Source organism: Zootoca vivipara, chromosome 13 (genome assembly GCF_963506605.1).
Source record: "Zootoca vivipara chromosome 13, rZooViv1.1, whole genome shotgun sequence".
NCBI lineage: Eukaryota > Metazoa > Chordata > Lepidosauria > Squamata > Lacertidae > Zootoca > Zootoca vivipara.
In genome coordinates this window covers 29,551,583-29,573,563 of record NC_083288.1, presented here as the reverse complement: position 1 = coordinate 29,573,563, position 21,981 = coordinate 29,551,583, and the positions used below count along the sequence as shown (strand labels likewise).

The following is a 21,981-nucleotide window of genomic DNA, read 5'->3' as shown; positions in this document are numbered from 1 at the left end:
CAGGTAACCGGGCAGAGGGCCTTCTCGGTAGTGGCGCCCACCCTGTGGAACACCCTACCATCAGAGGTCAAAGAGATAAACAACTACCTGACATTTAGGAAACATCTGAAGGCAGCCCTGTTTAGGGAAGTTTTTAATCTGTGACATTTTAATTGTATTTTAATTTTTGTTGGAAGCTGCCCAGAGTGGCTGGGGAGACTCAGCCGGATGGGCAGGGTAAAAATCAAATAATAATAATAATAATAATAATAATAATAATAATAATAATGCATACTGTGTACACACCACATTCTTATGCATGTAAAATGTATAGGCTCACAGCTGCTTTGCTCCTCAGCAGATCTTTTTGCTGCTACATTATGCTAAGCCAAGACAAGGTTCTTCAGCTCCCTCCTCAGGGCCGGCTCTAGGTAGAGTCCTGGTGGCACAGGGTGCCAGGGCGCCGGGCCGGTAGGCAGGGCGTTGTGCGGTGAAGCCGCACGGAAGCCATGCTGCGCCCTGCGAGGGCAGGGCACCGGAGCGATCCCCGCCCCTCGGCGCCAGGGCGTCCGACCTGCTCGAGACTGCCCTGTCCCTCCTCACTCACTTGGAGCTGCAATGAAGGTTTGTTCTTGGTTGAAGTTCATGTTGGTGAGCAGAGAGGCTAACCACTAGTCTTAGCTTGGATGATATGCTAAAACAAAACCTTACTTTTTTTCCTTAATAGAAAGTAGATTTCCAGATGCAATTTCTTCATCACTTTATTTTCATCTGTATTTTTTTTTTTAAATCACCCCATCCTTTTCTTCTGGAACAGTGAACATATCTGCACACTCATGCAGAATGAAGCTTTTACCATGGGGTGGAAAATTATAACACACACACACACTCCTCAGAGTTTGGTCTCAAGAGCCCAATACAAATGATCAGTTGTGTCCCTGGAAGCTTGGACTCAGGAGTCCTACACAAATAAAAGCAGTGTTTCTAAAGACTTGGCCACAGCATTCTAACACAAATAATTAGGGTTTTTATAAATAAATAAATAAATAAATAAATAAATAACTTCCTGTTTCTAAATAGCATACTATATAACATTTAAAATAATAATAATGCCATATAAGTCTCTTTGGAACCTTCTAGAATCAGGTAGGTAACCGTGTTGGTCTGCCGTAGTTGAAATAAATAAATAAAAATCTTGAAAAGATTATTTAAACAACTCTTCCCCCAAAAAAATCATTTAAAAGAATCAAGTCCTTTTAAAAAATCATCCTAAAAAAGTCTTTAAAAGAATCCTCCCAAAAAATTAAAATATTGTCCAGTAGCAGCTTTGAGACCAACTAAGTTGTTCTGGGTATAATCTTTCATGTGCATGCACACTTCTTCAGATACTCTGAAACAGAAGTCACCAGACCCTTATGGATAGTCAGAGGGTGGGGAGGGGTATTTCTCAGAAGGATAGTGGGGATGGGTGATTGGCTAATTGCAGGCATCCCCAAACTTCAGCCCTCCAGATGTTTTGGACTACAATTCCCAGCATCCCTGACCACTGGTCCTGTTAGCTAGGGATCATGGGAGTTGTAGGCCAAAACATCTGGAGGGCCGAAGTTTGGGGATGCCTGGGCTAATGGAACCTTCTGGTTTCAAACTGGACTTTCTCACACTCATTTCTTTCTTTCTATTTTTAATAATGTTTTTATTTAGTTTCATGGTACAGATAGTTGTGTGAAGTATGAATGGCTTGGTGTTCCCTGCTCCATTCCCCCCACTCTGCTGTGTTCCTCCCACTTCTGCCATTCTTTCTTCCCCTTTTTGATCTCCAGAGGAGTTGCTGTCTGTTGCATTGGAATACTTGCCTATCTGAAGTCACCTTTGGTTGTCAAGAGATCAATGGTATTATTTTTGTCTCAATCTCTTATGTAACTGAGACTGAACACCTTATGTTAAGTCAGAGTTAAGGTGTTTTGCACATTGTAGTCTGGTCCTGAGTTTTTTCATGAAACAGAAGCTCATCAGTGGATCTTCCCTTTTCTAGTGATGTGACCCTGTAATTTAGTAATGCCAAATAAGAACCTTTAGTAATGCCAAATAAGAACCTTTTTTCAGCAAATGCTTTGCAATTTTCACTTTGATTTCTGCCAGCCCACTAGACTAAAGCCTCTGTATGTGGGACTAAGTTCTCAAGTGCTATTCTCAAGTGTGACTATTTTTGTTTAATTTTGTTGCAGAAAGAGGTTTGGAAGGGAAATTCTTCAACCTCTCATAGTAGAGTTGATACAATTGTGATTTATCCAAGCACATTAAAACTTGATTGGATTTACATCTGCTGCCATCCATTTTTAAACAAACATTCCCCCTGAAAATACTTCAGCTATAATAAATGATAATAAATGATAGAAACTTAGCTTAGCAAGTAGGTGAAGATCTCTACTCACATAGTTTCAAAAGTTGCAGCAGGCAAGTCTCCATTCATTGGTAAACAAAACAAAACAAAACAAACAAAGAAGTAAAATGTTCTAAATGACTTAAAAGGAAAAGAGCTTGGTTTCCTTACAGAAAGGAAAATGCAATCTTTGAGTTACGGTAGCAAAGATGTGTGCTGTAAAATCATATTTTGGGAAGATTCAGTTCACTTGGGCTCTTTTGTAGCTGGGAGCCATGCAGCAGAGAGGAGGGATAGAGTCTGCTTGGAGTCTGCTAACTCCACCTGCCTAGCAACTTGATCTAGGAAATTGACCCCCCCCCCCAAATTCTCTGTGTGGAATTACTTCCCCAATGTGAACTTCCTGTCTTCTATTTTGTTTTCTAAAAAGACGAGGCTTTTTATTTTTAAGATTTTGAAAGATTGTGCCAGTGATCTCTGTGTCAGAGTCCCTCACCAAAGATCAAAGCTGGACAACATGATTCATTTTCTAGATGTTTAAACAATTCAACTGTCCCTAGTAACAGTTTTAAATATTTGTGGTAGTGTGTGTTTATTTAAACTGCAGCCAGGTGTTCTACTTATGTGAAGGACACCTTGTGTCCACTTATCGCCAACCCAGAGGTTCAAAGTAGCGAGAAGGAAGAAAAATGAAATTTTAATGTACTGTATTTAAACTCAATGTGGGTTTCAGTTTAATGATAACTCTTTTAAGGCACAACACTTCATTTTAGACATGCTTATTTATGTGAGGCACAATATCTAGTTTCAGACAGACACTATTTACAGAGAACTTTAAAACCCCAGTCAGCATTCTTATTGAAACCTTGTCTCAGGTTAGACAGTTTTCAATTATAATTGGCATTTGCCCTAGCAACAATCTCACAGCCCCTTCTAGGATTTTTATTCCCCCCTCAGGGAATCAAATTTGTATCCTCTGCCTAACTAATTCCTAATTCCAATCAGAGCAGGCCCATGTCTCCCTAGGTTCCTATCTAAATGACATACATTCCCTATCCAGCTGAAATGCAATATCTCTATCTGTTTAATGGTCAAATTCTGCATTTTTTACTCACCAGTTACTCCAGATTGGCTTTTGTTCTAAACAACTCTGACTAGTTGCTGACTCAAGGTCTGTCCATCACAACATTGTCCTGTGTTTTCTTCTAATCCTGCCTTAGATGAGAACATACTTTTGCAAAGAGGTTGTATTTTTGCAAGCACTGTGACACTTCCTTATCAGAAGACAGTGTTTGTTTCCATGACTACCTCCAAATTGCATGTACTTCTCTTGTTGAGATGTTAATTCACATTCCAGTAAATCTGTGAATTCCTTCCCCCCACTCCAATATTTTCATCTAGGTGTCATCACTTTTGTGCAGCCTGCTGTAGGACACTTTGAGAATCATGCAACAGATCAATGGGGCATAAACTTAAAAAAAGTAAGTACATAAATGGGTACATCAACAAGGTATGTGATCTGAAAAGCAAAAGTATGAATGTTACAACTGAGCTGCAAAAATGCAAGATGACCATGTGAAACAGGGCAGATGTTGAGTCTGCATACCTAAAGTTATCTGGAAGCTATAACTGGCAATGAGGATGTGTTTCAGGAACTCCCTTTAATTATACTTACACACAGAGAGTTCACCTTTTCAGAACAAGCCTGGAAGATATATCCAGAGAAGATTGCCTCAAACCCAACAGCTTTGATAAAGCATTTTTGATCTCCTTATTTCTCATGCTATAGATTATTGGATTGAACATGGGTGGAACAAGACTATACATCACAGTTAGTGCAAAGTCCAGGTCAGATGGAGTTTTAGAGGGAGGCCTAAGGTAAGCAAAACATCCTGTGAAACAAAATACAGAGAAGACAACAAGGTGGGGTATACAAGTGGAGAAAGCCTTTTTCCTTCCCTGAACAGAAGGGATTTTCAGAACTGCAGTAAAGATGTGCACATAAGTGACAACAATGTAGACAAAACATCCAAACACAAATGTTATACTCACTACTAAAGTTCCAATTTCTGCTAGGTAGAGATTAGAGCAGGCAAGTGTAAGTAACTGTGGGATCTCACAGAAAAACTGATTGACAATGTTTGAACAGAATGGAGTTGCAAAAGTTCCACAAGTGTGCAGAACTGCATAGAGCAGACCAGCAACCCACACACCAGCAACCAATTTTAGACAGGCTGCCCTGTTCATCACCATTTCATATTGTAATGGATTGCAAATGGCAACATATCGGTCATATGCCATGACTGTAAGAAGAGCAAACTCAGATGAGATAAAGAAAACAAAAAAGAGGATTTGACCAACACATCCAGCATAAGATATGTGTCTGGTATTCATGAGAGAATTGGCTATGGATTTGGGGATAATGACTGAAATAGCTCCTTGGTCCTGGATGGCCAAGTTCATCAGAAAGAAGTACATAGGAGTGTGAAGGCGGCGATCAAAGGCTACTGCAGAGACAATGAGAAGATTCCCGAATATAATTGCCAGGTACAATACTAGGAACAGAAGGAAGTATAGAATCTGTATGTATCGTATTGTTGAGAACTCCAGGAGTAGAAACTCAGACACAGCAGATTTGTTATCTATTTTTGCATTCATAACTAAAATGCTTTCTTCCTCTGGAATAAAATAGAGAGATAAATGTTGATTAAATCCTGTTCTGATATCAAATATTTACTGAACTCTATCCTAAAAATCACAGTGGTTTACAAAACTGTAAAAACATAAATGTTCTTCCTTTTTCCTTGCTATACTTTATACATATGTTAAAATGCAGCAGAAACAATATGCAGAGGTAAGATGTCTCTCCCCATAATCTCCATACTCACAAAACACATTTTATACTGTAATTCAATATTAGAATTGAAATAACTAGCTCTTAAGTCTCACACGATAACTCGCTACCCATATGATAACAAATCAAGTTCAAGGTTCTTGTATTAAGTGACTTTGTCAATAACAACTTGAGTCCAGGAGAGCTTAGGTCTCTGATTCCTTATATGCCTGTCTTATCACCAAGGTATTTGACAGAGTCTCATGGTTCACCCAAATGACTTGTATCATTATTCTGGGCCCAATTTTCAGGAACTCCTTCTCAGCTAAGACCAGACAGGATTTAACTGGGTTGTTTTTTTTAAAAAAATGTCCATTTTTAAGCTTAATGCACACTGCACACAGAATATGTTTTTAAGAATATACAAATGAATGGGCTCCCGGAGAGAAGCTCACAACTGTTCTACTCCTCCTCAGATATTTTTGCGGCTACACTGTGTTAAGCTAAGCCAAGGTGATCAAGCTCTCTCCTCACAAATTAGGAGCTGTAATCAAGATTTGCTCTTGGTTACTGCTGGTGGTTCCTGAAGACAGAGCTTAATCACTAGTCCTGGTTTGGATGACATGCTAAGGGAAAGCTTGGTATAAATAAGGGCCAGGGAGGAGCACAGCTACTGTAGGTGTCTTTCCAGAAGGCTGCACATTTGTGAAACCTCACAAATCTAAGTTTTGTCTTTTTCTCTTTTTTTAATTCTATTTATTAAATTTTCCAATACAAATCACATCCAATCACATCCAAATTAATTATACAATCCCCAATTTAAAAAACCATTCCTATATATATATATATATATATATATATATATATATATATATATATGGGCTTCCCGTGCCTCGGACGTCGGAGCTTCCCTGATCACCTCTATCAAAATGCTTTTATAATTCTTTTCAATATTTCCACAGCCTCTGATGTATGCCTGCAAGCAGACTTATAATAAACAATGTCTCTGTGTGGATTGGATAAGATCAATCTTCTTAATTCCAAATGCCACATTCTGACCTTCGCCATCTTCTCTTCCTGTTGTTTCCCAAAATTCTTTGTGCTGCTCTTCTCCCCCGCTAGCTTTGCACATACCCCTTTCCAGGAGGGCCAGCCAACTAATATAAATCAAAACTCAATACACAACCAGAACTGGCTTCTCCCTATGGAGTAGTGCTCCGCATCGCGGGCTCTCCGCATCAATTTAGTTCTTGCAGCGCCATTACTTGCGAAGTCGGGTGTCCTCCCTTACTAATAAATCTTTCAACATCTCGTTTTTAATTCCATACAGTCTCAATCTTAACAGTTCGCTTGCTATTTGCAAGTGAAGGTGGTTTTTTTCTGGGGGGTGGGGGTTCTCCCGTGTTGAGTATAGTATTGAATCAAAATGAACATAAAAGTCCAGGGCTTCCCCTCCTTCGCATACCATCATAAATTCCACTCTTAACATTGCATGCCTGCAAGCAGACTACTTTATAATAAACAATGCCTTTGTGTGTATAAAGTCAATCTTCTTCATTCCAAATGTCACATTCAGACCGTCACCATCTTTTCATCCTGTTGTTTCATTTTTCATTACACACAATTTAAATATAAAAAGTCCACTTGCTATTTCCAAGTGAAAGTGGATTTTTTTGGGGGGGGGGTCACCCGTTGTTAAGTGTTAAGTTTTGTCTTAGCATGTCATGCAAAGCAAGCAATTGCGTATGCTGAGCACAGTATATATAGATTTTAGGAGAGAACAATAAACCAGCACAATAGTACTATTGTCTGCATTCAGATCTCAGGAAAATACCGAGGCAATAACTAAAGTTGTAAAAATGCAAATACCTTACTCTTTTTCTTAATAGATAATATATTTCCAGATGCAGTTGCATCACTGCTTTAGGGTGTTCTGTATTCTTTGAGCCACTCATCAAGCTTTGTTAAGAAATCACACTCTCCATTTCTTTCTGAGGCAGTGAAATTGTTTGTCTACCCTCCCATTTGAAAATGTTTGTATACCCTTGCAAAATGACGCCTTTACCATGGGGAACAGAATTATTACTATTATTACTACAGTATTTATGTTCCTGGGACTTGGTCTCAGGAGCCCAACCCAAATTAGCAACTGTGTCCCAGGAAGCTTGTACTGAGCAGTCCAGAAAAAAATCAGCAATAGTGTTCCTTGTGACTTGGTCCCAGGAGTACAACACAAATAACCAATCAAGGTATGTAAATAAATGTTAACAGTCTCATCTATATTTCTGATAATGGGTCTTTTTAGGTACATGAGACTACATTAATAAACATGAGCACTAAGTTCTTCTCAACCACTGATTTTAATCTAAACCAGTTATCTAAACCAAAAAAAAAGGTTTAAGATTAGAGCATGTCAAGTGTGGCATCATTCAAAGTAATGAATATCATGCTCTTGAGGGTACCATGTTTCCCCTTTTTTAAGACACCGTCTTATAACATTTTTTACTCAAAAAAACACACGGTGTCTTATTTTCAGGGGATGTCTTGTACCTTAAGGCCTCCTCGGAGGGGCCAGGCCACTGGCTCGGGGTGCTGCTGGGCGCTCTGCGCGGCACCGAGGCGGCAGGCTGCTGGCTCGGCGCTCCGCCCAGTGCTGCTCGGCGCTCCGGGCGCTCGGCACTGCAGATCGCCGGTTCCGGCGGCGGGGGGCAGGCCTCGATCAGCTCTCCCCCCAAAAGAAGAGGCCAGGCGCTGCAGGGCGCTCCGAGCGCTCAGCGCTTCGGAGCGCTCCGCTCTGCAGCCGCCAGCCTCGGGCAGCCAAACAAAAAGAGAAGAGGCCAGGTGCTTCCGGCGGCGGGGGGCAGGCCTCGGGCAGCTCTCCCCCCAAAAGAAGAGGTCAGGCACTGCAGGGCGCTCCGAGCGCTCAGCGCTTCGGAGCGCTCCGCTCTGCAGCCGCCGGTTCCGGTGGCGGGGCGGCAGGCCTCGGGCAGCCCAAAAAAAAGAAAAGAAAAGAAGAGGCCAGGCGCTGCAGGGCGCTCCATGTGTTCGCTGCAGCAACAGCAGCCGGTTCCAGGCCCCTCTGGCTGGCTGGGGCGCTCGGCGGTCTCGCATGGAGGTATGTCTTATTTTCGGGGGGGGGGGTGTCTTAGATTTCACTAATGCTAAAAAATGCTGCCATGGCTTACTTTCTGACTACGTCTTAAAAAAGGGGAAACACGGTAGTGATCTGTTCCCAGCTAGTGCACTAAATCTAACTGTATACATAAAATGTAGCACACGAAAGACACACCCATGTCTTTAAAACTATGTATATGTGAGGGATTGGCTAGATGAGGAGGAGTGGCGGAGACCTCCTGGGCAGGAGCCCCCCCCCCCCCGGGACAGCAGGGTAGAGGAACACTTTGACCTCAGGTCCTGGTGGTGGGACAACTGGGGAAAAGGCTGGGGAACAAGCTAGGAGGTGATGGAAGCAGGAGGTTAGAGTGATCAAGGCGGGTCAGAAGAAGGCCCTTCCAGGACAGGGCTGGAGGCTGAGCATCTCAGTGTGAACCCAGACACAAACAGGGAGGAATCAGAGGATACACAGGACAAGCTCAGTGCTGCTGGCTCTCCTCCTCTCAAACCCAGATCTAGGGAGTCCTACTTGTTGCCGAGCAGCGGACCAGACAAGCCCAGAGGAGGGGCTCATCCCCACGTCTCTGTCTGTTGGGGAAGGCTCCAGAGTGAGAGGCTAGAGGGGAAAGGTGGGGTCGGAGCTCAGCGTCCAGCAACATCTCAAGCTGAAGAAGTCAAGCCAGGGGAACTTTACTGTGTTACTTTCTTTGAGTAAAAGCCCATTGCATTTCGAGCGTCTAGTCTTTTCCTGACCTGCAGGGGCCCAGCACTTTCCTGTCAGCCCCCATGACAATATATCCTCATGTACAGCCAGGATTGGGTGAAAACCCTAATGAGTACACGCTTCATTTGCCTGCATATACAGAAGGATATGCAAGTGGCGCTGTGGGTTAAACCACAGAGCCTAGGGCTCGCTAATCAGAAGGTTGGTGGTTCAAATCCCTGCGATGGGGTGAGCTCCCATTGCTTGGCCCCAGCTCCTGCCAACCTTGCAGTTTGAAAGCACCTCAAAGTGCAAGAAGATAAATAGGTACCACTCCAAGTGGGAAGGTAAACGGTGTTTCTGTGTGCTGCTCTGGTTCGCCAGAAGTAGCTTTGTCATGCTGGCCACATGACCTGGAAGCTGTACACCAATAACGCGAGATGAGCGCCGCAACCCCAGAGCCGGTCACGACTGGGACCTAATGGTCAGGGGTCCCTTTACCTTTACAGAAGGAAGACTCAGGAAGCAGTAATTAATGAGCTACAGCCTGGTCAGCATAAGCCTTTGGTGTCAATGAGACAGCCCAAATTGGGTAGCCACATACTGAGGCCAACTCCCTCTTTTTACCTTGCTGCCTCTTACTGGAAAAAGATTTATTTTAGGGTTATGCACTGGATTCAGCCAAGGCCCAAGTCCTGAGCAAAACTGGGCCTATTTGGAGGTAGATTGACATTGGACAAGCTGGATTCACGTACCCTCCAACATGCCTCTGATAAAAATAGGGACATTTCTCACTCCCCCTCAACCGACCCTCCTCAACCCCATTTTCCCCATTTTCATCTCCCACCCAGCAGAAGAAGGGCAAGCGCCACCACCACTATAACAATGGGGCACAGCACACATCATTCTGGGGGGGGGGACACCTCTTAATCCCATTTTTATTTATTTCCTTCTTTGGTAGATTTACAAAAAGAAAAACACACACCAATAAATTAATTTTAGAAGGGAGCAAATTCAGATGCAGACACACAAAGCATTTTTAAATCAATCAATCAATCAAGACTCCTTTGCTCTGCTGCACTCTCAGTCCACCTTTTCTTTTCTTTTTCTTAAGAAGTTATTTGTTCTAAGTTTCCTCCACATCCTTCAGCTTGATTTCAGACTCCTAAAACCAAAAAAATAAATCAAAGTAACCTTCCATTCGAATCTTCTCCTTGGTTGTACACAGAGACAGACAAGCACATTTTATCATTTTTCACTGTTTTAACAAAATGTGATTAGTGGCCATTTGGAGTATGTGAATCAAACAGAAAGGAAAAAAGAAGTTAATGAAAGAGATGGGTTTAGCTCACATGAGTAATCATACTTTCTCCTGCATCATAACTCAGCTCATTTGTTACCAATTAAGTTCTTTTGGAAACACAAAGCAAACTTTTAGACCTCAAGAACACATTTGCCTCTTCTACTTAGTTATGCTGGACTCTTGAGAGCAAGACACCCCAAGCCCCAAAGCAACATAAATCTCCTTCATTTGCCAGTATTTTTAGATGCTCCTTGCAAACCTTGTGGCTGGCTCACAGTTACAGCATTTGCCAACACAATATTCTTGAGTGTAAAGAGAAGAATTTCATGCTAAGGGGAAATAACTCTCTGAATGAAAAAGTAAGTCATTCTTTTAAGCTACTCCATTAGAAGTTTTCATGTTTTGCCTCCTGCTCTGTCATTCATGAATCTATTCTTTCTCCATTTGTCTATGGTGTGTTGTGTTGAGGTTAGGACTTGAAGAGTAAAGCAGATCATCTTCTCAGCCTAAAGCTAACTTGAAGTATGATGTTGCTACGGTATATATAAATCCACATACCATTTCTTAAATAAGAATCTTGTTTTCAATAAGATTCAAAACAAAATTATTGGCTCTAGGTCATATCTGAATCTCTCCCCCCCCCACACACACACATCACACATCACATTACATTACATTAAACATTACTGAAACCACAAGGCAGGTTCTTTCTTAAAACCACAAATACTGACTAAAAAATGCTCAGCCCGAGAGGATGGGGTAAAAAAAAGAGCAAAGACTGAGACTATATTAAATCAAGGTGGTGTTTTTTCTGTTGGTTTGTGGGTTGGTTTTTTGTTTTGTTTGTTTGCAAATTTAATGAGGAAAAGGAGGGAAGCATGCAGTGAATGTTTTTGGAGTTTGTAGAACTCCATACCTGGGTTTAAGAAGAAACCTGTGTCTCTCCAGAAATTGAAGTCTCATCATCCCTGACCATTGCCAATGCTGCCTGGGGCTACTGGGAGTTGGTAAACAACAATATCAGGAGAGTCACTGGTGCCTCATCCTTGGAGTAAATATTAGAGTTTATTCAGATAAAATTTCAGGAGGTTTTGACACCAAACATCACATCATCCTGGCTTCTCTTCTTTGCAGTCACCCAGAAAGACATCCTGGATAGGTGTTTGTAAATAACAACTCCTTAAGGATTGTTAGAAAGTTTTTGCTTATTACAACTACTACCATTCTGGTTTTTGTATCTGTTCCAGGAATGACTAACTTGGAAAGGTGGAACAGTTTCCCAAGAGCTGTTGCTTACTAGGCAGGCAGGACAGTGGGGAAGTCTGTTTTTTTTTGGGGGGGGGCTCACTGGCAGAGTCACTTTTTTGCTGGCAAGTGGCAGCAGGGCACAACTTTGTTATACCAGCCACGCCTCCTCTGTTCTGTGTTCTCATATATATCATTATTGTATAAATATTACATATAAATAAATAAAGTGTTATGTTACAATGATTACATCTTTATGAAAACTTTTTCTCTCAAGTATTTCATATTTAATGTAAGCTTAATGAAAGTACAATATATGTCAAGATGTATAGGAGACACAGTTGTATGTTCTTTATCTCACACATTCTAGTTAACATGAGCAACTTATGGTTTCCTTAGCTATTGTTATGTGAGAGGAGAACTTCATAGTAATAAGAAACCTACTGGAACACATTCTGCTCTCTGTCTTTTTTGAATCTTACCTCACAGACATCACTAAATTCAATTTAAATTAATAGCACTTGAGGTTAACTCTTCTTTAGATAATGCAATAATGTTAACAGCTTTCTTCCTTTTTTCCCCTTCCGTAGAGCATTTTGCAATTTAAATCAGAGCTGAAAATATGTCTAACCAAACAACTGTGAACACGTTTCTGCTCTTGGAGTTTTCTAATGTTCGAGAACTGCAGATAACACAATTCTTTGTGTTCTTGCTTTTTTACTTGGCCACTGTCGCAGGAAATCTCCTCATCATTTCCGCAGTAGCTTTTGATCATCACCTTCACACTCCTATGTATTTCTTCCTGATGAACTTAGCTGTGAGTGATCTTGGCTCAGTCTCAGTCACAATACCCAAATCGATGTCAAATTCCCTTTCAAATACTAGGGTGATTTCTTATGCTGGATGTGTCACTCAGGTTTATTTCTTTCTGCTTTTTGCAGCATCAGATTACACCCTCCTCACTGTCATGGCACATGATCGGTATGTTGCCATCTGCAATCCACTACGGTATGAGGCAATTATGAATCAAGGGGCCTGCGTTCAGATGGCGGGCAGTGCATGGCTCAGTGGTCTTCTCTATGCTGTGTTGCACACTGGCAGCACTTTTGCCATGACATTCTGCTCCAATATTGTTGATCAGTTTTTCTGTGAGGTCCCTCAGCTAGTAAAGATCTCCTGCTCAAAGCTATACATTCTTGAAAATGCACTTCTTTTCTTAAGTGTTGCTATAGCATTTGGCTGCTTTATTTTTATAATTGTGACCTATGTCCAGATCTTCAGTACAGTTCTGAGAATGCCCTCATCACAGGGAAGGCAAAAAGCTTTCTCAACTTGCATTCCCCACCTCATTGTTTTCTCCATGTTCCTTTTTGGTGGAGCACTTGTTTACCTAAGACCCATACAGCATGCCTCCTCACATACAAATATGGTCTTTGCCGTCATATATTCTGTGATTCCACCCATGATGAATCCAGTGATCTATAGCATGAGGAATAAGGAGATTAAGGTTGCTATGTACAAGATTTTAGGACTGAATTAGCTTTCTAAGAATACAATTTGTGGTGTTTTTCTTTATGCAGGGTTTTGTATGTAATGATGTTAAAGTGTATGCATGTTTTGGTATGCAATCAGAGTAGGGGAAATTAATGTGGTTCCCATGTTGTTGGAATTCAACTCCCATCAGTCTCAGCCAGCAAGGCCAATGTGTGCTTTGTCCAGTGGTACCTCTACTTACGAATGTTTCTACTTACGAATGGAGCTCCGTCCGCCATCTTGGATGCTGTTTAGATAGGATTTTTTCTACTTATGAATTCTTAGGTAGGGTTGCTTCTACTTACAATTTTTTTTCGACTTACAAATGTGTGTTCAGAACGCATTAAATTCGTAAGTAAGGGTACCACTGTATCTTCTCTTGTTTGTTACAGAAGAAAAATGTCATCAGTTTTAGAACTATTTCAAAGCATTAATCCTATTGTAGATTTATTTAACTATGCTTAGGGTTTTAAAGAAACAGAGCCATTTTTAATCGACCTATCAACCCATTTTAAATTTGTTAAGCAATCTAGTGCATTTTCATAAATGTGTGTGTGTGTGTGTGTGTGTGTGTGTGTGTGTGTGCCATGTTTTCCCGAAAATAAGACACTGTCTTATATTTATTTTTCCTCAAGAAGACACATTATGGCTTATTTTCAGGAGATGTCTTATTTTTTATTATGCGTCCAGCCTCGCCTCTTCCTTGGCGCCCTCCGGAACTGTGCCTACCACTATGTCTTATTTTCGGGGTGTGGCTTATATTGCACAAATGCTTAGAAATCCTGCTATGGCTTATTTTATGGGTATGTCTTATTTTCGGGGAAACAGGGTATCTCACACTGAAACAATAATACCGGTTCTTTCCTAGATATTGAAAGAAATATGAGATAACTTACAACTGAATATAAAAACCAGTCACTCATTGTTCAAATAAAAATATCATCTTCAAACATTTTATTTTACATTCCATCAACCTGGTTTGAGTAGTTAATGGCACATGTGTTGGGATTCACCTGAAATTGGTGTGATACACCATTCATCTGAATAAGAATGGAACATTCTAACATCTTGATGTAGGTCTGATCTGCACAGATCCCCATTCCCCGCCCCCGCTTCTAATTCCCTTGATGTTGATATGATGTGAGGTTTCTTTCTGTTAAAATGCAAACAGATATAACTCTGTTCTTCTTTTTACAGGTAGGTAGCCATGTTGGTCTGACATAGTCGAAACAAAATAAAAAATTAAATTAAATTTAAAAATTCCTTCCAGTAGCACCTTAGAGACCAACTAAGTTTGTCATTGGTATGAAAAAGTGTGCATGCACACGAAAGCTCATACCAACGACAAACTTAGTTGGTCTCTAAGGTGCTACTGGAAGGAATTTTTTTTCCCTGTTCTTCTGTGTTATACAGGTATAATATGAGCATCTTGTGCTATAGGATTGGAGGCTTTGTTTGGATGATGCTTGTGGTTCTCAAACAAAACAAGGCTGTAATTTTGATATACAGTATGTAATGTTGAAATCTAACAGAGGTATAACATCAGTCTCTTTGTTAAGATAAGAGACCTGGCTAAGACTGTTAAACACCCTGTTTGCATGACTGAAGAGCTGCACATGTTTCCATAGGAACAACTAGCTAATGGTGCTTCCAGAAGTAGGGGGTGAGTCTTCGCCTCTCACCTGAATGGTGACCAGGTCATCTTCTAAGAAGGAGAATAGGCAGCGAACTGAAAACTAGAAAGACAGAGACTGGAAATGCTAACTGTGCTGAAACCAAAGCTATGATTTTGCAGACCCATAGAGACATAATGAGGAAACAAGGTATTGTTATAAGAATTCTAAGGTCTCAAATATATAATAAATATTCCTAAATGCGTACATATCTAAATATATAAACCATGTGTCTGACATAGTATGGGAGAGCAATCCTGAAATCATTTTGACTCTCCCAGTGACCTCAAATATTCCTCTGTAGTAAGGGAGGCAAACAGGGAAAGCCCTCTAATTGTCTTTTTGCTTACACATCCTGTCTTAAGGGCATATTTGTGTATGAATAGGGTGAACCAGTGACCTGGATACAGGAACTAAAATATTAACCATCACAAAAGAATGGCAAGGCTGCCCAGGTAATGCAATCAGCGACAAATCATCAGGTATCCTGGCAGACAGGATTTCTGCTGTAGACCACCTCCTATGATGTATATATGATGATATTGGGCTAAGGGGGTTGGGCAATGTCAAAAGTCTTTAAATGTTGCACACTTTTGTTCAGGGAGGGGAGGGAATTCTGTTGCAACAGAAAAATAAATATCTGCCTTGCTTTCCACTGGATCCAGCCTCTATTCATTTTTCTCTGACTGATCATGGACTTAGGGGACTTAGGGGATTCAGAGTCCCTTGGAGAGTTGGGCAGCAAAAGCCAAACTCCACTTTTTACATCAGTATGCCAGAGTGTTAATGCTGTGAGTCCTCTCATCTTATGCTCAGATTGTATATATTTATAAAAATAAAACCATATTTCCTTAAAAACACACACCACAATTTCCAGGGACTTCATTCTGAGGAAACCAAATATGGGAAAGTTTTGGCACCCCTTGAGTCTCTAACCACTTAGAGACTGGAGTACATGCAGCATTAGCATAGTCATTCCTCTGATTTCATTGATCAGGAATGTTCAGTACACCAGCCCTAGCCATCACTCCTTAAGGCAGTGGGGTCAGAGGTGGAATTTGGGGAGTGAAACTGGTTTGTCCGCACTGGGTGCGAAGCCAAGAAGGCACCACAGCCATGATGAAGAACAGAAGTTGAGGGATTGGGGATGCTGAATTTTGGCATTGCACATGGTGCCACTGAAATTTTAAATCCTAAAGTCTGGCACTGGTGGGATGTAGCTACCCTCTGCCAATGGTCAGAAACTTATTTCCCTGTCTTGGTGTTGGCATTCTTACACAAACATATGCTGCCATCATAGCCTAGTTGCACGAAAAGTTAGGTACTGCATTCTTCCTCTCAGATTTTTAAATGCTATGTGGCTGATGTAAATCTGAATAGCCAAGCAGCAGGAAGTGGTGGGGGTTTAGGGTTTCTAAGGAATTGGAGTCAAAAATTTAAAAAATCAAAACAGATCCAAGAACATTGTCAGATCATAATTCTATAATTATGGAAATACAAGAAAATACTCAGTCCACCTTTCGGTGAAGACTGAATGAAGAAATATTGGATGACAAAGTTTTTCTGAAAAAGACAAAATAGACAAGAGAATATTTTGAACAAAATTTGTCTCCAGCAAGGATGTGAGGCCTATTCATCCAACAAAATTCAATTAAAAAGAAGAGAAGAGAGAAGAAAAAGAAAGAGATCTTAAATAAAATAGTAGAAAAGGAAAATGAATTAATAAGAGCATCAAATAAAGAAACAGCAAAACAGGCGATAAAATTATTACAATCACAATATTTATGGTAATTAATGAGGAAATAGCATGGAAAATTAAGAAAACAAAACAGATTTATTTATTTTTAATGCCAGGGAAACTTTTGGCATGGCAATTGAGAAAAAGTGAACAAAACAACTATATGAATCTGATAAAGCTTAACGGCAGAACAACTGAGAAAGCAAAAGCAGTAAGGAAAGCCTTTGTAAAATATTTTACTGATCTTTATAAAAGAAAAGACCAGAAAATTTGACGATGATAGAAGATTATGTTAAAAATAGTAAGCTACCAAAAATAACAGAGTAGCAAATGAGGATATTAAAATTAGAAATTTCATCCCAAGAAGCAATTGAAGCAATAAATCAAACAAAGGTAGAGAAGTCTCCAGGGCCAGATGGAATAACAGCCAAATATTACAAAAAACTGAGTGAGCAGCTTGTGAACCCTTTGAAAGATACTATGAATGAGGCCTTGAAAACGGGGAAAGTCCCGGAAACATGGAAAGAGGCCTATATAACTTTGATACTAAAACAGGATTCAGATGTGACATTGGTAAAAAATTACAGGCCGATTTCATTATTAAACAATGATTACAAATTGTTTGCATTTGTTTTGGCAAACAGATTGAAAAAAAATCTAAAAGATTTTATTCATCATGATCAATCTGAATTTATTCCAGGCAGACAAATTAAAGATAACATTAGAAATGTACTGAATATTATAGAATTCCTGGAAGTGAGAAATGAGGGGGGAAAGCAGCATTAATGTTTATAGAAGTAGAAAAAGCACTTGATAATGTTTCTTGGAGCTCCATGAGGAAGGTGATGGAGGAGGTAGGGTTTGGAGTAAATGTTAATAGGCGAATGCAAGCTGTTTATTCAGAACAAAATGCAAAAAATAATTGTAAATCAGGTGATAACAGATAAATGCAATATCCAAAAAGGAACAAGACAAGGATGTCCATTGTCACCGATGTTGTTCGTTCTGGTACTGGAAGTTCTGACGAGAAGGATAAGAGGAGATAGAGACCTAGTAGGAATAAAAGTAAAGAAAAATGAGCATAAATTGAAAGCATACGCGGATGATTTGGTAATACCTGTGGAAGATCCAAAAAATTCTCTCCCAAAAGTAATGAATATAATGCAAAAGTTTGGTCAAGTGGCAGAATTTAAATTAAATAAAAGCAAAATAAATTGCTATTAAAAAACCTTAAAGAATTGGAAAGGAAAGAAATAATAGAGATGGTAGGGATAGAAGCATACAAAAAGTAAAGTATCTAGGAGTATGGATAACACTCTCACCTTTTCTAACAAAAAATATGTAGAAGATAAAGAAAGAATTTGGTGTAACTTTTAAGAAACAGCAGTGGCTAATAAGGGAAAAACAAATCAGAAGTGGAAGTTGGGGGAAGCTCAGGAGGGGAGGGGAAATAATAATAATAATAATAATAATAATAATAATAATAATAATAATAATAATATATTTATACCCCGCCCTCCCCAGTCAAAAACCGGGCTCAGGGCGGCTGACACCAACAGAATTACAATAAAACATAAAAACAATTAATTAAAATACAGATTAAAATACAGTATTAAAATTTAAAGTGCAGCCTCATTTCAAGTAGGCCATAAATCCAAGCCATGAGGGAGGAAAACACAGGGGTCAGGCTAAGTCTAACCCAAAGGCCAGGCGGAACAGCTCTGTCTTGCAGGCCCTGCGGAAAGATGACAGATCCCGCAGGGCCCTGGTCTCCTGGGAAAGAGCGTTCCACCAGGTTTGGGCCAGTACTGAAAAGGCCCTGGCTCTAGTAGAGGCCAATCTAGCCATCTTATGACTCGGGATCTCCAGAATATTATTATTTGTGGACCTTAAGGTCCTCCGTGGGGCATACCAGGAGAGGCGGTCCCGTAGGTACGAGGGTTCCAAGTCGCATAGGGCTTTAAAGGTCAAAACCAGCACCTTAAACCTGATCCTGTACTCCACCGGGAGCCAGTGCAGCTGGTAAAGCACTGGATGAATGTGATCCCGCGGCCAGGACCCTGTAAGGAGCCTCGCCGCGGCATTCTGCACCCGCTGGAGTTTCTGGGTCAGCTTTAAGGGCAACCCTGCGTAGAGCGAGTTACAATAGTCAAGCCTGGAGGTGATCGTCGCATGGATCACTGTGGCCAGATCAGGGCGAGAGAGGTAAGGGACCAACTGCTTGATGCGGCGGAGATGGAAAAATGCCACCTTTGCTGTGGATGCAACCTGCGCCTCCATGGAAAGGGAGGCGTCAAAGGTTACACCCAAACTCTTGACAGAAGGCGCTGGTACCAATTGAGCCCCTGCAAAAGATGGGAGTTGGCCCCCCAACCCCATGTCGCCCCGACCTAGCCAGAGGACCTCTGTCTTCGAAGGATTTAGCTTCAGTCGGCTCCCACGTAGCCATCCAGCCACAGCTTACAAGCACCTGGTGAGTGTGTCCGGGGCCGAGGCAGGGCAGCCGTCCATCAACAGATAGATCTGGGTGTCATCAGCATATTGATGACAACCCAGCCCAAAACTCCGGACAATCTGGGCAAGGGGGCGCATAAAGATATTAAAAAGCATTGGGGAAAGGATTGCGCCTTGCGGGACTCCACACACCAAGGGGTGCCGCGGCGACAACTCCCTCCCTAGCACCACCCTCTGTCCCCGACTTGAGATGAAGGAACGCAGCCATTGTTGGACTGTGCCCTGAATCCCCACGTCGGCAAGGCGGTGGTCTAAAAGTTCATGATCAACCATATCGAAGGCTGCTGACAGATCTAAAAGAATCAGCAGTCCCGACCCACCTCGATCCAGCTGTCTACGGAGATCATCTGTTAAGGCGACCAGAGCTGTCTCGGTCCCATGACCAGGGCGAAAGCCGGACTGAAATGGATCTAGAGCCGATGTTTCATCCAGAAACCTATCAAGCTGTTCGGCAACCACTCTCTCAATTATCTTACCCAGGTACGGAAGATTCAAAACCGGGCGATAATTGTATAGATCTAAAGGATCTAGAGATGTTTTCTTTAAGAGTGGACGCACCACTGCCTCCTTCAACTCCTCTGGGAAAGTCCCTGTGCCCAGGGACAAGTTGATGATCTCACCCAGGGGGGCCCGTACCTCATCTGGACACGCTCTAATCAGCCAAGACGGGCACGGGTCCAGGGAGCAAGTGGTGGGCCTTCCAGCTCGGAGGAATCTGTCTACATCGGCAGGGAGTATCTGATCGAATTGGTCCGATACTGAACTCGAAGACAGTCGAGGGGCCTCCAGTTCCGTTATTGTATCCAAATTGGCAGGGAGGTCACGGCGGAGTGTCAAGACTTTCTCCGCAAAAAAGCTCGCAAATGCCTCACAACTATGGGTCAAATTCGTATTTAAATTTGGCTGTTCCTCTAGGGTTGTTAGAGACCTAATTATTCTAAAAAGTTGTGCTGGGCGAGAGCTAGCGGATGCGATGGAAGCTGAGAAGTAGGACTTTTTTGCAACTTTCACCGCCATCTCATAGGCTTTCATAAGTTTCCTGTAAGATGTTCTTGAGGCTCCGTCGTGAGCACGCCGCCATACTTGCTCTAGTCGTCTAAGGTCCCGCTTCATTTTCCGAAGCTCCTCGGTAAACCAAGGGTCCCGGTTTCGGCGGGGTCGCAGAGGGCGCTTAGGTGCGATCTCATCGATGGCTGCCAAGAGCCGGTTATTCCAGTTCTGGACCAGCTCTTCTAATGAGCCGCCAGGGGGAGCAGGGTCCCGCAAGGCCTGACGGAATCCATCAGGATCCATCAGCCTTTGCGGGCGAGCCCAAATAGGCTCGCCACCCAAGCAGGGGAGGGGCGGGAAGTCAATCCTGGCTTTCAGAGCGTAGTGATCAGACCATGGCACTTCCACAGTTGGGGACATGATCACGTCTATACCCGCACCAAAGATCAAATCCAGTGTGTGGCCTGCTTGATGTGTGGGACCCAAAACAAACTGGGAGAGCCCTAGTGTCGCCATGGAAGACACCAGATCCGGAACCCGTGAGGAGGGGGTGGCATCTGCATGGACGTTGAAGTCCCCCAAAACCAGTAGGTTAGGGAACTCCAAGGCCCAGCCCGCCACCACCTCCAGCAGGTCCGACAGGGTGGCTGCTGGTGCGCTAGGTGGTCGGTACACCAGCCAGACAGCCAAGCCCCCCTTGGTGCCCCACACTAGGCCAACACATTCAATGCCGGTGATTGATGGTGATGGCAGAGCCCTGAAAGAGCAATCCTCCCGGATTAACAGCACTACCCCTCCCCCTCCGACCCACAGTCCGCGACTGGTGGAGGACGGAGAAGCCCGGGGGTGTTATCTCATCCAGGGCAACTACTTCGCCTTCACGCACCCAGGTCTCAGTCACGCAAGCCAAGTCGACCTCCAGTGAGATGAAAAAGTCTCTCATAGTGGCGGTTTTATTGCCTATAGACCTGGCATTGCACAGCACCAGTGACGGAGGTGGGTAATCCCTGCTCGCCCTACCCTCGTCCCTCGGGATGGGGCGAAGATTGGAAGGGATTCGAGCATCACCACATCTCAAAACCCTTCGCCTGTAAAATCTACCCCCACCGCCATACCTCCCTCGCCGTTCCACGGTGGTGATCCCAAACCCCATGTTGGCCTCATCTATAAAGGACTGGTATCCCCTCACTAACCAGTCATCCCTGGGCCAGGTCTCTTGGGTCGGAGGGGTATAATGATGGAGTATGGAATCAGCTGGACAAACATCCCCAATAGGTATGGCCCATCCCACAGCACCCCATGTAAGGAGGGCGGCCCCACAATAGCCCACTAGCTGTCAATCCCTTTCTTGCTCATGGGATGACCGAGGGGCTGCTAACTTTTTTGGGGCCTTTGGGAATATTAAAGAAGCGTGTGCTGTAAAATGGGGATCATTCGCCAACAGAGAGCCAGCTTCCTGCTGAGGAACTCCATCTGTCCTATCTTGCCAAAGATGGAATGGGGAGGAACGGTTGTCTTCATGGGTTTTGGGAGTATTAAGCAAAGGACCAGCCTGGGTATTTTGTATCAAGAGTCTATCAGCAACCTGAAGTTCTTTGGGAGTTGTTAACGTGGGGTTATCATGGTCGCCAGGCTCTTCCTCTTCATTGCTATCACTTAGGAAGAGATCCGAGTGTTGGACCGATGTCCTTCCTTGGGATGGAAAGTTGTTGGGCATATTTAAATATTGTGTTCCAGGCTGTAGTGTCCTTATACTTTGAATTGAAATTCTCCGAAAGGGAATGTAATACGCTATAAATGTGACGGATATGAGATGTATGTAATGATAAAAAAGAAAATTGAATAAAAATTGAATACAAAAACAAAGGAACTAAGATAGGGCAGACAAATCTCTGGCCCAGGTTACAGAATTCATCCTGTAGGTGAATCCTAAAGGTAATGTGACGATACTTTGATGGAACATATGAGGGTTGGGA

The 21,981-nt window shown here is 42.4% G+C and overlaps 2 protein-coding genes across 2 annotated transcripts; one reads left to right on the top strand and one right to left on the bottom strand.

Moving 5' to 3' along the window:
* Positions 1–4,045: 4,045 nt before the first annotated feature.
* On the bottom strand, positions 4,046–11,546 carry LOC118078898 (olfactory receptor 14A16-like). The gene is made up of 2 exons (XM_035102904.1): positions 11,531–11,546; positions 4,046–5,001 (listed from the first exon to the last, which is right to left on the bottom strand). The coding sequence occupies exon 2, from the start codon at positions 4,835–4,837 to the stop codon at positions 4,046–4,048; it is 792 nt and encodes a 263-aa protein (XP_034958795.1). The 5' UTR covers positions 4,838–5,001; positions 11,531–11,546.
* Positions 11,547–12,179: 633 nt separating this feature from the next.
* On the top strand, positions 12,180–13,097 carry LOC118078905 (olfactory receptor 14I1-like). The gene has a single exon (XM_035102912.2). The coding sequence runs from the start codon at positions 12,180–12,182 to the stop codon at positions 13,095–13,097; it is 918 nt and encodes a 305-aa protein (XP_034958803.2).
* Positions 13,098–21,981: the final 8,884 nt, after the last annotated feature.